This window comes from Sciurus carolinensis, unplaced genomic scaffold (assembly GCF_902686445.1).
Source record: "Sciurus carolinensis unplaced genomic scaffold, mSciCar1.2, whole genome shotgun sequence".
Classification (NCBI taxonomy): Eukaryota; Metazoa; Chordata; class Mammalia; order Rodentia; family Sciuridae; genus Sciurus; species Sciurus carolinensis.
In genome coordinates, this window is record NW_025920187.1 from 664,353 (window position 1) to 680,064 (window position 15,712).

General features: G+C 52.2%; 1 protein-coding gene across 1 annotated transcript in view; it reads right to left on the reverse strand.

Annotated features, from left to right (window-relative positions):
* Positions 1-14,752, reverse strand: part of Pla2g4c (phospholipase A2 group IVC) — a 29,971-nt gene extending 15,219 nt beyond the window's left edge. Inside the window, exons 1-10 of the mRNA XM_047537854.1 lie at positions 14,691-14,752; positions 13,476-13,756; positions 12,095-12,206; positions 11,749-11,885; positions 8,481-8,673; positions 4,890-5,010; positions 3,700-3,840; positions 2,199-2,252; positions 637-696; positions 350-439 (exon numbers count right to left, since the gene is read on the reverse strand). Of these exons, the coding sequence (XP_047393810.1) occupies positions 350-439; positions 637-696; positions 2,199-2,252; positions 3,700-3,840; positions 4,890-5,010; positions 8,481-8,673; positions 11,749-11,885; positions 12,095-12,206; positions 13,476-13,522 (955 nt within the window). The 5' untranslated portion in view covers positions 13,523-13,756; positions 14,691-14,752. The remainder of the gene's footprint in view (positions 1-349; positions 440-636; positions 697-2,198; positions 2,253-3,699; positions 3,841-4,889; positions 5,011-8,480; positions 8,674-11,748; positions 11,886-12,094; positions 12,207-13,475; positions 13,757-14,690) is intronic.
* Positions 14,753-15,712: the final 960 nt, after the last annotated feature.

Here is a 15,712-nt window from a genome sequence, read left to right on the forward strand (position 1 = left end):
CTTCTCAGTTGGCCTATCGCCCGGGGCCGATCCCACTTTCCACCTCCGACACCCTTGGCTCCTGGAGACGCCCAGAGCCCACTGGTGACGGCGCAGGGTGCTGGCTGCTGGTCTGGACCTCAGCTCAGCCCCTCCTGGCTGGTGGCCTCAGGCACATCACTGAGGCCATGTGCCCCTTGGTTTCTGTTGTCACTAATCTAGTGTGGCTCTCACAGAAAGCCACAGGCGGGTGATCCAGGAGGAGCAGGAAGCCATCTCCCACGGTTCTGGAGGCTGAGAGGCCTCTCCACCCCTGCCCCCCAGTGGAGGCAGAAAGCAGAGGGGAAGGGCCAGGGGAAGGGAAGCTCACTGGCAGGGTCACTCCTGGAGAGGACATGAAGCGGCCGGTGAAGGCAGAGTCCTCGGGCGGGACCTCTTGTGGCTCCACCTCCCGACGCCCCTGCATGGTGGATCCCGGTCCCAACCCGTGAACTCTGGGGCACATTCACAGCCATCCCCAACTGCCCAGCTGACAGGGAGCTGGCTCCCAGGGTGACTGCGAGCACTCAATGATCAGCACCCGTCAAGCCCCGAGGTCAGCAGCAGGCTTGCGTCCCAACATCCCCAGGGACTCAGGGTGCGGGCGGGGACACTCACCTTCCACAGGATGATGCTGATACGTCAGTGCAAACTTTTCCCTCAGGCTGGACAGCTGGTCTGCGGGTAGCAGAGGCAGGGAGAGCGTCAGCGGTCAGCCGTCCTGGCTGTGGTGAGCCGTGCTCCCCAGGCTCCTGCGATCGCCTCAGGGAAGCCCCTTCCTGGGTGCTGCCGCCCTGGGCAGAGGCGGGTGATGCCAGCCCTCCAGGGCTGCTTCCCACTGTGCTCTCAGCAGGCTCAGACCTCCACCTTGAATTCCCTGTGGTGGAGCATTTGCACCACGGAAACTGGCAAACACCAGAACCGCCGGCTTTGCTTTTTCCAGGGAGCAAGGTTAGTGCTCCCACCAGACACGCAAAACTCAGACCCAACCCCCAGCAGTGGTCAGCACCGGACCGCTGGAGGTGGGCAGTGTCTCCGGTCAGACATTAACCAATGTGGGATGAACACAGACGTCAAAGAACAACATCAAAGCGGAAGACCTAGAACAGTGCGGGGCAGACAGAAGACTCCACAAGTAGGTGTTGGGTGAAAGGCCAGTGACGCAGGTGTGGCTTTTTCTTTTTTTGGTGGGGCGTGTGGGGATAGCAGGGGTGGAACTCAGGGGCACTCGACCACTGAGTCACATCCCAGCCCTATTTTGTATTTTATTTAGAGACAGGGCCTCACTGAGTTGCTTAATACCTCGCTTTTGCTGAGGCTGCCTTTTGAACTCTCGCTCCTCCGGCCTCAGCCTCCTGAGCTGCTGAGATTACAGGCATGTGACACCGTGCCCAGATAGGTGTGATTCTTAGTAACAAGAATGATACTTAGACGGACATCCAATGGGACGTTGCTGTGTCTGGCTCTGTCCTGAGCATCTTAGATATATCAGGCATTTAAACCTCCTGTCTGGTGTAGGAGATCTGGACTACTCTTGTCTCCATTTCATGGAGAGAGACACTGGGTCACAGATTAAGCCATTTTCCTGGGTCACCAGTGTACACAAGCCACAGCTAGGACATGGATCCAGGTACAGACCTTGGGTCTGAACCTCCACTGACCCTGCATCTGCGTCCACTGGCCGGTGACAGGAGGCAAGTCACTCAACCTTCCTGTGACTCGTGGGTCTCAGCCAAATGCAGGTGATTGTTGCATCTGCTTCTCAGGAACTTTGTGAGGAGTGCATGACAGAGCAGATGGTAACTCTGAATGTTCCCGAGTGCATTTATGCACCTGGCACCATCCTCGCTGCTTTAGCAGGGTTAACTCACCAAATCCTCATAACTGCTTCTATTTCCTCCCCATGTTACGGATGCAGAAACTGAGGCACAGAGAGATTGAGCAGCTTTCTAAAGGTCAAAAAGGTCAAACTAGAACAACCCTTCCAAGGCAGCCCATGCTCTTGGCCACTCTGTAGTCACCCTGGCTGCCCTTAATGAAGGCTGAGGAGATGGCAATAATTGTAGGAAAGGCAGATGAGAGGACAGTGATGCCCAGGTCTGTCTTCTGCCATGTGTAGGGGAAGGAAGTACTTATAAAATACCTCAAGGCTTTGACCCTTCAGTTCGCCAAATACTCACCCCAAATGAATTTCTTGATTTCTTCAAGGCTGGCTAGAGCACTTCCCCATAAACCTGCAGAGAAAACAGAGGTCAAGTCACAGGGGATCAGAGACCCAGGAATCAGAGCGGGAACCTTGCCCTGGCTGGAAGAAAGCCCGGGATCAACACCTTGACCCATGGGTGCCGGCACGGGCTCCTCAGCAAGACACCTACAGCTCAAGAATTGAAACCAAGACTCAAGTCCTGGGACAGCGTCAAATTATAAAGCTTCTGCACAGTAAAGGAAATGACTCAGAGTGTGAAAAGAGCCTACAGAATGGGAGAGATCTCTGCCACCTGCTCCTCAGATAGAGCGTTCCTCTCCAGGACACATAAAGAACTCAAAGAACTTAACACCCAAAAAAACCCCTCCAAAACAAGTATGCCAATCAACAAACGGATAAAACAGAATTTTGTCAAAAAAAGAAAGAAATACAAATGGTCAACAAATATATGGAAACAAATGTTCAGCGTTCCTGGCAATCAGGGAAATGCAAACCAAAACTACACTGAGATTTTCATCTCGCTCTAGTGAGACTGGCAGCCATCAAGAAGACAAGTCATAAGTTGGGTATGGTGGCCCCCGCCTGTAATCCCAGCAGCTTGGGAGGCTGAGGCAGGAGGATGGCAAGTTCAAGGCCAGCCTCAGCAACCTAGTGAGGCCCTAAGCAATGTAGCCAGATGCTGCCTCAAAATCAAAAATAAAAAGGGCTGGGGATGTGGCTCAGTGGTAAAGCACCTGGGTTCAATTCCCAGTACCAAAAAAAAAAAAAAAAAAAAAAAAACAACACAAATAAGAGCAGATGCTGGTGAGGATGTGTGGGGAAAGGTGTAGTCATTCATTGCTGGTGAGACTGCAAATTAGTACCACCACATTTGAAGGAGTACGCAGATTCCTCAAAAGACTAGGAATGGAACCACCATGTGACCAGCTCTCCCACCCCTCAGACTGTATCCCCCAAAAAACCTAAAATTAGAGTAGTATGGTGATACAGGCACATCAAGTTCATAGCAACATCATTCACAATAGTTAAGTCATGGAACCAGCCCAGCTGTCCATCAACAGACAGATGGATAAAGAAAATGTGGTACATATACACAGTGGAGTTTTACTCAGCCAGAGAAAAGAATGCAATTGTGGCATTTGTTGGTAAATAAATGGAATCAGAGATCATGCTAAATGAAACAAGCCAGTCTCAGAATGTCAAGGGTCAGGTGTCCTCTTGCATACCCAGAAGTTAGACCCGCAGCCTGGCTTATGTTAACCCTGCTGTGAACCCATTTCTCCTGGATCGTTCGCCCTCATGTCACACCCCCGAGAGACACTCGTGACTCAGAAGGAAGAATGCATACTCTCGAAGCCTCTAGGACCTTTCTTTTCCTTCCAGAAATGCAGGAGCCAGGCAGAGCTAGACCCTCAGGAGAAGGGTCCTCCTTCCACTTTATAACCCACTTATCCCCTTTGGACTCTGGTACCAACCTCTCAGGAAGGTCAGGTCTCGCTCAGGCTCCTGCCTGACCATTCTGCCCTCCGTGAATTGACTTCCAAAGTGGGTGGCAGCAACGTAGGCCCTGAGCGCCGGGTAGCCAGCGTGGTGAGGGGTGAACTCAAACCAGGTCTCTGGGGAGGAAATATAGGGTAAGTTGCCAGCACAGAGCCCGCAACATAATAGGTGCTCAGGAAAAAAAAAAAAAAAAAAATCTATGAAATGCAGAATGTCAAACTCTTTGGGGATCTCACACCCAGAGCTCCCAGTCCTTATTCAGCAGGTAGCAGCTCCGAACATCCCTGACATCCTGCTTCCAATATCTCCCCAAACCAGCCCCCACCTCCATCTTTCTTCTCATCTTATGGCCACAGCTCCCAGCTATGGGAGGCTAGGATGCAGGAAAGTCTAGACGCCGGGACACAGAGGGCTGTCTGTGTGTGCCAGGGAGTCACTTGGGTGCTCCAAGGAGGGAAACCACTCCATCAGATTTCTGTTCTGGAAACTTCCAACAGGCAGCCATGGAAGGAGGTGATGGCTTGGCACAGGGAGGCCAGTAATAAACCAATTACAAGAGGCCGCCCAAGAGCCTGTGAGACCCAGTCCAGGTCCTGAGGAGGACCATGGAGTCCAGTGAGGAGAGGTGGTCTAGAGGTCCTGGGAAGCACTGGGCTGGGGGCTTCTGGGAAAGATGGGCTCCACCCACTCCAATGGGAAAACAGCACAGGCTCCACATCAGGAGGAGAGAGATGGAGTGGCGGCCCCAGGGACTACCCAGCCAGGCCAGGAGATGTCCCCACACAGGGACACTGCCGGGGGAGAAGTCAGGCGAGTTTGCTGAGTGACAGATGCATTTCTTGCTTAGGGAACTGGGTCAGGAGGTCTTGGTCTCAGGAACTGAATTGGAGCTTCTGGAAACTATAGCGCCTGGACCCAGAGGAAGACCAGGTGTGAAAGGCAAGAGCCGCCCCTTTGCCATCCCTCTGGTGCCCATTAGGACTGTCTGGTCCACAGGAAGCCAGCGTGTGCCCTCAGGTGGCTTCTGGGACTGCCCTCCCTCTGCCCTCCTGGGAGCCTTGCTCCTCCTGGGCTCCCCAGAGGGAAGGTGGGGAGAGACTTCCTGGCACTTCACTCAGTGCTTCTGGACCCCCAGCTACCTCCCCGCCTCCGGCTTGTTGCTTACTCTGGCTTTTTTCCTTCTGCCAGGCAGTGTGAAGGTCATTGTCAATGGCTGCAAATATCGGGTAGGGCATCATCCCCTCGTCCACACTCGTCTTCATGCTGGACAAGTGAGAGTCCTGCAGCTTGGAGAGAAGGTACTAAGGTTGAGTGGCGGGAGCGCTGAGGGGCCTTCCCCCGCCTCACGGCCCACCCTCGGCTGGAATGTCCTTCCTCCCCGTTTCATCTTTGGAAACCCATTTCAACAATCCACTCACACACAACAGCTGTTCAGTGGGCGGTTCTGAAGGCCAGTATCACTTTCCCTGGGACCCTTTCCTGGGCGCCCCTGGGAGGATCAACTGCAGCCTGACCTGGGGCCCTGCCCTTGAACCTCAGGGAGGTGGCCTGATGCGGTCCCCAGCTCAGATGCTGGGGACGGGCCGCCCTGCCGGGTCTCCACACCCACGCGTCTGACTGCAAAGCCTGGGTGTTCGACCATGTTGCGGGGTGAAGGTCAGCACGGCAGACGCAGGGCACTGCTGTCCTGAGATTCCTAGCTGTCCTCGTGGGGTTCTATCAACATGGATGGCCAGGAATCAAAAGCACACATCTGGTTGGGAAATCTGGTGCCTCTGAACCCTTGGGAGCAGCAGAGGTGCAACCAGGTGGAAGCAAGGATCCACCCCATGGGGGGCGGTCCCCTTGAGGCCTCCACCAGTCCCCACAGGGCACAGACCTGCGTGGGCAACAGCCACCAACAAAAGAGGGGTGACAGGGCTTGAGTCACCTCAAACACTCACATTGGGAGAACTGTCTGCCTCCTCGCGTATTATTTTTGGGGGGTGGGGGGTAAATGGGAATTGAACCCAGGGGTGCTTTACCACTAGACACATCCACAGCCCTTTTTATTTTGGTAATTTGAGACAGGGCTGCTGAGTTGCAGAGGTTGGTCCTGAACTTGCAATCCTCCTGCCTCAGCCTCCCGAGTCACTGGGATTACAGACTTTGCTACCGCGCCTGGCCTGTAACGTGTTTTAAAGGGTACAGCACGGTAACAGGGGTCCACTTCACCTCTTGAAGATAGTTCTGGGGCTTATTTTTAAAAAGGACAAGTTTTCCTTTTCCACTTCTCCCTCTCCCCCTCCCTAACAAGATTACCCTGAGCTCTCTGTGCTCCACAGGAAGGAGATACCTGCCGGAGGATCTAGGAAGTGAATATCTCCCAAGTTAATAAGTGAATGTTAACACACCATCTGGGCTCCCTGGGACCCCTGTCAGGGCACACCTGGAATGTAGCCTTTGAAGAGCTCCTTTTAAAACCTCCCTGTTCCTCCTGAGGGACAGAATCACACCCTCTGGGACAGGAGTCCCCTGTACTTCTCCTTTGCTTGCAAAGCAATAAAACTTCATTTTCCCAAAATCGTGTCCTTGTTATTAAATGGGCATCCAGGACAAGGACCGAGCTTTCAGCTACAGGACTGCACTGTCAGTGCAGATCCTATGCTCTACAGGGATCTCCAGGACCCATTCACCTCACGGAACTGAAACCTTATGCCCTTTGAGCAACAAGTTCCCATTTCTGCCTCCCCTTTGCCCCAGGTCCTGCGGCCACTGTTCCAGCTTCAGCTTTGAGAAATACAAAATCCCCGTGGTCCATTTTAAAAATACAGTATTTAGCTTTAAATGTAAAATGACTTCGGATGCAGGAAAGGCAACTGGAGGGGACAGCAGAGGGGAAAGTTACAAGCCGCTAACACCAGAGGGTAAAAATCCACAGCCCCTTGTCAGACAGGAAGTGAGAAGGAGGCGCCGATGGACCCCCAGAGCCAAAGCTGTATGTGCCCAAAGGCCAAAGGCACTCCAACCAAGGGAACCTTCCTACCAGGAGGGAGAGAGGGAGGTGGGGAGAACTAAAGGTGTATTTCTTTAAATAGCCTAATGGTCATTATCAGTGGATGCCAATGCCAAGTGGTCAGTACCTCTTTCCCTAATAGCTGGGGCCCCGAATCTTGTGGGTCAGCCCCGCCCTCCGGCAACACCCCTTGCCTCGGGGCCAAAAGCCGAGCAGACTGCCTGCTCTTCGGGCCTGCCCCTCTGCAGGGAAAGAAAAAGCTTGTCCTGCCAACAGAGTGGGCCAGTCCCCGAGTGTTCTTTTTTGGCTTCCGGGGGCGCAGGACCCCGATTATTTCCAACATGCCGAGGCGAGTTCGGCTGTCCCCGAAGCCTCCCAGAGGTGGAGCCGCGCGGCCTGGGTCCTCCTGTGCCTGGCTCACCTCACCTGGCGTAACCCGAGGGAAAGGGCCCCATGAGGAGCGCCAACCCGCACCTCCACCAGGAGCGCCCCAGAGCACAGGGGGTCTCTGGGTATTTGGTGCCTTGATTGTGTCAAGGGGGTCCCAGGTACACACGTATGTCCCAACTCATCCAGATGTGTCCATCAAACACGTGTGCGTGTCCGATTCGGGGGCCTACCAGTCACACCTCCGTAAAGCCTGAAGGCAGCAGGTTAAACTATGGAGGAGAGGACTTCCCGGCCCCACGCTCCCGTCGACCACGGGCACCTGGACCCTCTGTCAGCCGCACCCGACCCCTGATGACACATTCTGGTAGAAATCCCTTTGCCGTCAGTACTTTTCAGTCCCCATTCTGTAGGTGAGGCTCTCTCCTTCCCTTCCAATACCTGAGAATGGGACAGTGTCAACCCAACCCAACCGTTAAAAGTAGGAGTCCATGGGAGGAGGAGCTTGTTAGGTCGGAATTTGGACAACAATATGACGGAAAGCGGAGCAACTGAGGCACGGGGCAGCGCGCCACCCAGCGACCAATCAAACAGGCAGGAAAACTCCACTGACCCTCACATCCACCTGTCACTCAGCAGGACCCCACCCATTCCGGCCTATAAAGAACCTGGGCAGCCCGGCCACGTGCGATTTTCTCTGGCTCCCTACCCTGACCTGAACCCCGGGGGGGGACTGGGAATTTCGCCCAAGAGCCAAATTCCAATAAAGTATGCTTGGGCCACTTTCTGTCCGATTTTATTTGGCCACTAGCCATGTCCCCAAGCTTACAGAGCTCATTTTGGGATCCCACCCTACAGTCACTCAACCCTCCTGCTCTGAGAACTGCACCCCATGTGGAGGTCACTCTGGCACCATGGACATTTGGACCCTGGGCAGCATCTGCCCTAAGTCGAGATGACCAGCCGGTGTCTTCAGGAGACTGGGGCTTGGTCCCAGGCTTGGAGGCTCCAGAGTGGATGCCAGCTGCTCTGAGACTGGGAAAACATTTTCCACTTGGTTCACGGGGAAGCTGAGGAGTCCAGCCTGCCTGTGCTCAGGACAGCAAGGTGCCTGGGACAGGTGAGGGAGCCGACCGGGCTCCCTGCTGCCCCAGAGGTGCTGGGAGCTTTCCTAGAGAGCGCGTTACTTTATTTTTGGCATAAATGAATCAGTCTGATTCTGCTGCTTGCAACCAAAGCAACCCCGCTGTCTTGCACCCTGAAGCAAGATCTGAGTGCCCAGAGCTGGAGACTTGAGAGCCTTAAGAGGCACAAAGGGAAATGTTGGCCAAGAACTGCCCCCGGGGCCCCAGGCCCTCTGCTGGCCTGACTTACTTCTCGGGTTTGTTTGGAGACGACCAAGTAGGCCCAAAAGTCAGTCAGAGAGTAATTCGCCAAGGTCCTCGCTGACCGGACTGTCTCCTCCAGGCTCCTGCGCCAGTCCCACTCCCTCTGGTCAAATCGACGTTTCAGGTCGGCTTCGATGTCCTCTGTGTTCCCGTCCTTGTCATAGAAGGAGGACATTGCCCTGGGGACAGAGGATGTGGGCTGGGTGGAGGATCTGACGTGAGGACCTAGAAGGCTGGGAGGGCCTCCATCAACCTGCAGGCCTCCCTCCTGGAAATGATCACTCATTAAATAAAATAAGTGAGACTGCAGAGCGGGAAGCTCCAGGGAGGCCTCCAACAGCCTCTGGGGTGATGGGAAAATGAAAGTAAGATAGAAATGATTGATGAGAGCCCAAGAGCATTCTTCCAGACTAACATTTATCCAGTGTTAATAGGCAACAGTCACAGGTGTTATCTGTAGACATTTATAACAAGCCAACAAAAAGAATGATAAGATTATCCTCAGTTCACGAGGAAGACACTGAGGCACAGAGAGGATAAGCAACTGCTGCAAGATCACACAGGTCATATGAAGCGGATCTGTACATTTTCCCCACAGTTGACCATCTCCACATTATCTTCTGTAGCAGGCCTGACAGCATCAAGTTGAGAACAAGCCCAGAGAGGGAGGATTTTCTAAGCAGGAGCACCTGCCGGTTCCTAGTAAGGAGACTTGATGTCCATTTATTCACTAACTAAATAGTTCTGCTGTTGATGATACTACTTCTTGAGTGCTGCCTAACCTGGCGCTGTCCAATATGGTCAAGACAACCACATGCAGTTCTTGAGCCCCTGAAATGTGACGACTGTGACTTAAGAACTGGATTCTCAATTTTACTTAATTTTCATTATCTTTAAAAACTGTTTATATATGTATCTTTTATAATATACATGTATATTTTAGTGGTAGTTGAACATAATGCCTTTATTTTATTTATTTTCATGTGGTGCTGAGGATTGAACTCTGTGCCTCAAACGTACTAGGCAAGTGCTCCACCACTGAGCCACATCCCCAGTCCTTTTCATCCTTATTTTAAGACAAGTCCTCAATAAGTTGCTGAGCTTGACCTCAAACTTGCGATCCTTTTGCCTCAGCCTCCAGAGTCGCTGGGGTCACAGATGTGCGCCACCATGCCTGGTTTATTATTATTTTTTGAAACAAGGTCTTCCAAGTCTGGTCTCAAAGTCCTGAACTCTAAGTGATCCTCTGGCCTCAGCCTCCCAAGTACTGGGACTACAGTACTTTAACACCTATAGTACTACACCTGCCATTTAAATTTTAACCTGCAGGCCTCCCTCCTGGAAATGATCATTCATTAAATAAAATAATTAATTTTCATTAAATAATTAATTTAATAAAATAATTCATTAAATAATTAATTAAATAAAATAATTAATTTTCATTTCCCTCCTGGAAATGATCATTCATTAAATAAAATAATAAAATTTATTCATTAAATAAATTTTAAATGGCAGGTGTAGCTTATGCTGTTTCTATGGGATGCATTGTTTACAATTGTTACACTGTTTACAACAGCACAGAGGCTAGTCCTGTTAACCTCTCTGACATTTGAGGAAACTGAGGCACAGCACGGCTGCATCCGGCTTACAACAGCTCACAAAGGACAGCTCCGGGGAATGTAAGGCTTGCCTTTTACCCACAGGCTACAGCCTCTGCACCCTGAAGGAAATCTTGCAATTCCTGGTGCAGCAGCGCCACCTGGAGTTAGCCGCAAGGCGGTTCTGCTAAGCCCTGTGCCCTCTGGCAGGGAACCCAGGGATCTCAGGTGAGCAGGCAGGACCCGCCTCTCCCCTCAGCTCTGTGACTTTGCTCTTCCTGCTGGTTCTTGCCATTCATCATTAACCGTCTGCATACTCAGCTCAGACGCCAGTCTAGCCTCACCTCCTGCACTGAAAACATGCCAAGGTGAACCAAGGAAGGTCTGCCTTGGGCTGAGAAGCAGGTGCTGAGTCTGCTTCCTCCCTGTCACCGGAGCCTCTTGAATGAGAAAGTCCTGCACAGACTTGATGTCGTGCTTTGTCTTACAAGCTGGGGAGTCTCAAGGGGCTGTGTTTGTCCCATCCACCTGAAGTGTAAAGCCCACGTGGATGGGAGAAGATCCTGTAGCATCAGCAAGCACTTACTGCATCGCCTGGCCCTGGCCTTCTGTGGTATAGGAAAGGTATTTGGGGTCTGTCACCTGTTGCTGGCACAGACCTCCTAAAACTCTTGGGAGTTCCAGATGACAAGTAGTCCCTTCGGCTCTAATGAGATGACTCTTGGCCCAGGGGCCTCTAAGTTTTAGGATGGGGGCTGGTCACCAGGAAGACCAAAGTTTGGAAATTTCAGCCCAGATCCCCACCTCTGGGGGTGGAGGGCGAGAGGGGCTGGAGATTGGCTTCAACCCCCAAGGGGCAATAATTTAATCAATCACGTCTCTGTAATGAAGCCTCCATAAACCCTAAACCATAGGGTTCTGGACTGGGGACACACGGGGGTGGAGGGAGAGTGGTGTGCTCAAAGGCACGGAGCTCTGCAGGCCCCAGCCTGGCCCTGTGCACCTCCTCTTTCTGGCTGTTCCTAAGTTCTCTGCTTTACAGTAACGAGTACACAGAAGTAAAGTGTGTTCCTGAGCTCTGGGACCTGCCTAGGAAATTACGGGATCTGAGGAGGAGGTCATGGGAATGTATAGCCAGTCCCTCAGAAGACCCGGTGGCCCAGAACTTGGTGACTGATGTGGAGCCAGTCCTGTGGGGCTCAGCCCCTTTCACTGGTGTGCTCTGACATCACTCTGGGTCGACAGTGTCAGAATGCACGTGAATTGAGGGACACCCAGGGGTGTGGAGGTTTGGAGAAGAGCACTGGAAACAGCAGGGTAGTGGTCACCAGAGGATGGGAGGGTGCGAGGCAGGGGCTGGGCAGAGGCTGCTAACCAGAACAGAGTCACCACCAGGCAGGAGTGAGCTCTGGTGTATTGTGTCATTCAAAATATTATAATTGTAATATTAATTAATATAATAACATAAGATCTAAATTATGATTTCCAATCTATTTTAATGCACCAGTGTACAATTTGTTAAATTTTGGAAGAATTGAAAACTTGTGACTTCATGAGTTCAAAAAGGAGAAAAAAAAAAAAGACAAGGCAGCAGGCATTTGATGTCAGGAGGGAAAATCTCACCCTCCTGACCCACAGAAAGTGCAGCCAACTCACCAAGTGGACCCCGAGACGCCGGCGAGGTAGGTGACAGCATCCAGCAGCCCCTGTCGTCTCAGCTCGCTCAGGACCCCAAGATAGGCGATGTGGGCCCGCAGGCCCCCGCCGGAGCCCAGGACTGCGATGACCGGTGCCTGGGCATCAGGGAGAGGCCAGTTAGAGGGTCCGCTGCTGCGGAGGAGGCTGTTGCTTGGGCAGGGGCAGCATCTGCCTCCTCCCACAGTGTGGGGGTGCAGGTGGGCGTCCTCCCATTTCCGCCCTCGCCGCTGCCCGGTCTGGTGGAGGCGCCCCCAGAACCCTGCACAGGGGCACCGTGGGGCCCGGGAGCCTCCGCCACGCTCACCTGCTCGGCCTGGATGTGCAGCCCCTGCAGAGCCCTGAGCACCTGGTCTCTGCGTTTCTGCACGGCCGCCTGCTCTTCTTCCTGAAGCCCGGGAATGATGAAGACCTCAGAGCTGCCAGGGACGAAGCAGAAACAAGACCCAGTGAAAGAAGATGAATAAAACAGAGTTTATCCAACGTGGTGCCGACCCAGAGGGAGCCGGCCACCGTCGGGGTGGCGACAGAGCAAATGAGCTGCGCAGAACCAAGTGGTCAGGGCGGATCCCACACCAGACCTCGAACACGTGGAATGAAGGCCGGAGCTGTCTCGGGGATGACGTGCTGCAGTTACAACATTTTGGAATAGTGAGTATAAATTCAGTTGGCCCTCGGAGTATGCAGGTTCCACGTCTGCAAATTCAGCCGACCTCAGGTCAAAAACACGGGAAAAACCATGTGTGCGGAAGATATATGGACTTTTCTCTGGCCCTATTCCCAACAGATACAATGCCTCAGCTGTTTATATGATGTTTACATTGGATCAGGCATTGGAGTCATTAGAGATGATTTACTGTACCCGGAAGATGTGGGGGGGGTCATGTACCAACACTGCACTGTTGTATATTGTGAAATTCACAAACTATATTGGAGCATCTGGAGATTTTGGCATCCAAAGGGGAACTGGTTGTGGTCTTGGAACCAGTCCCTTGGGATACCCAAGGAAGTCTGTTCAGTAGACTATTAAGAAGACCGGCAGGGTGCAGCCACAGCGGATGCAGTTTAGTGGCCTCCAGATGTCAAACAGAATTGCCACCAGGCCCAGCAGCTTCACTCCCAGGTACACAGTTAAAAGACCTGGAAACAGGTTCCTGCAAAAACTGTGTGCCCGTGTTCGCAGCAGCACTGTCGTGACAGCCAACAGAGGCACACAACCCTAGGTCCACCGAGTGACAACCAGTTAGCAGAGTGAGGTCCGGCTGCACAGTGAGACATCCATCGCTCAGCCCTGAAAAGCCTGCGGCCCACGCTATGGCATGGCTGGAAACACCACTGTAGGCAAGGATCAGATCCTGGGTGATCCACTCATAGGAAATACCCAGAACAGGCAGATCCAGAGAAACAGGAAGCAGCCCTGTAAGTGCCAGGGATGGGGACGGGCAGCAGTGAGTGACACTCTGTGGGTACGGACTCCACTTCGAAATGTCCTGGAGCTAGGTGGAGGCACCTTGGAATGTTCTCAGTGTCACCAGGTGAGTCACTGTATAATGGCCACAGAGGTAAATTTCATGGTGCCTGTATCATTCCGTAATAAAAAACTGAGTAGGGAAAACAATGAACACCACCTATTTCTCTCTACCTCGTACCATATGGCTATCAAGTGTGAAATTGCGCATGTGACTCACCCGTTTTCATTGCTCAGTGATGATGTGCAGGGTTGCCGGTGGCTCATCTTGTGCAACTGCCTCAATCTATTGTATTTGGGAAATGTTTTCCGTGATGGTCGCTCGTCCACCTCCCACTGGGCAGCAGGTTGAAGGAGTCCTGAAGACGATTTGGGTTCTAGTAGGAACTCCTAGCTGAGGGGACAATTCCAGACGAGGTTACCCTGAAACAGATGGGTTCCTGGAGCCGTCCTCCCTGCATGCTTCATTACCCAGCAGACATTCAAGTACCCTGCAGAGAACTGGGGTGGGTGGCGGGAGGGAGAGAGGGTAACTCAGTCCTTCAGCAAATTTGCTGAAAGCCCTTTGGGGGAACTGTCAGAGGCTCCCTAGCTTTGGGCCAACTGTGTTCTTGGTAATTAATGGACCATTCCTCAGCCCAGAGAACAGGGGTCGCGTCAAACCATCTGTGCAGACGCAGACATTCCCAGGACGAAGCTATGCCAGAGGACGAGGCCTGTCCTGAGCACACCTGTCATTTCTGCAGCCATTGCCCACCCCGAGCGTGGCCCCCACACAGCTGGGGTCTCCTGGCCTCGTGCTCCGTGTCTGCCCACCATCTGCCTGGAGGTACGGGAGACTGACTCCGGGTGAGCAAGGGCAGGGGACCTGGTGAGACCACACACACCAGCATTGCAGAGTCACCGGGCTGCAGTCCCTGATCTGTCCTGGCCCCGTCTTCATCCTGAAGCCCCTCCTGTGTGAAAGGCCCCTGTGAGGACATCTCAAGTCCCTACATGTGCAGCTAGGAGGCCAGCTGTGAGAGACCCTGGCCGTGAGTCACCACCAGCCTCCCCAGGTCCTTTTATCCACTGAACACCCTCCGCCTCTGTGGTAGAAGCTGGAGGAAAAAACACAAAACAAAACAAAATTCTACAGGTAAAATCAACTGGGGGATGGAATTGCCAGGGGGAGTTGCTCTGTCGGGGACCGGCAGGCGTGACAAGGCTCACACAGCCAATATAGAATTCTTTAAAAACTTATCTTGATGTTTTAAAATTCTGTTTCTCAGCTGATCTGTCCCTGTCCTAGTGCTAAGAATGAAACTTTTTTCAGTTTTCCATCAACTTAGCTGGTAGGTAGTGTCCCAGGGAAACCCACCCTTCAGGAGTAGGACTGGCTGACTGGTTTCCATGACCTAATCACAAGGGGAAAGTTTAATTTTGGGGTACTTACAGATTGTGGGGGGGGCCCAGCAGACCCTGAGCTCAGCAGAGAGTGGTGAAAACAGCAATCAGAAGTTTGCAGTAGGCAGGAGGGAAATGCCTGAACCACCCAATGAAAGGAAGCCAAGAGGAAGCCAGATCCCAGCCAATCAGGCAGGAGAGAGCCCTTTATCTCTGGTCACCTGCCTGGGCCAGCTGGGTGTGGCGGCATAGACTTGCCGGAGCCCTGCTCCTGATATGGCCAGGCCCAATTTAAGATTAAAATGGATTCTGAGACCGCATCAAACTCTGAGGACTCAGGACAACGTTGTATTGGAAGATGACTGCTGAGTATTTTTAACTCTCACAGGGCAAACTCCCTGTCCCTGCACCCACCCCCAATTGCTCTTATTTTTCAGAACTTTCTTGGATATTTATTTGCTCAAGGTTTGCTGCAATCTTTTATTTTTATTTCAGCTTTTCCAAATTATCACTGAAAAATAAGAATTTATTTGTTTCACAATCCTAGGGATTGAACCCAGGGGCATTCCTAACCCTTTTGATTGACTGACTGATTTGAGACAGGGTTCTCCTGTGTTACCAAGATGGGCCTCAAAATTATAATCCTCCTGCCCCAGTCTCCAGAGTAGGTGGGATTACAGGTGTGCACCACTATGACAGATAAAATAATAATAATAATTATGATTATTATTTATATTTAAGGTGAAAATGTGACATACACACATTATAACACACACACAAAAATAATTGCACTTATGTCTGGACTCTGCCGTCTCTGCCTTTCTCCACCCTGCTTCTCCTTGCTGATTTTCCTCCTCTTATTAAACATCTTTCTTGTTCTCTCCTTCTCCTTTTCCTTCCTCCATCTGCCTCCTCTCTCCACCCCTCCCCTTCAGGTTTTTGTCTTTTTTCTTTCTTTATTTTGAGCACAATGTGGTTTTTTGGTTTTGTTGAGGATTGGGAACCTAGGGACACCTTACTACTGAGCCACGTCCCCAGTGTTTTCTGAAGATCGCCTTCCCCTCCCTTCCT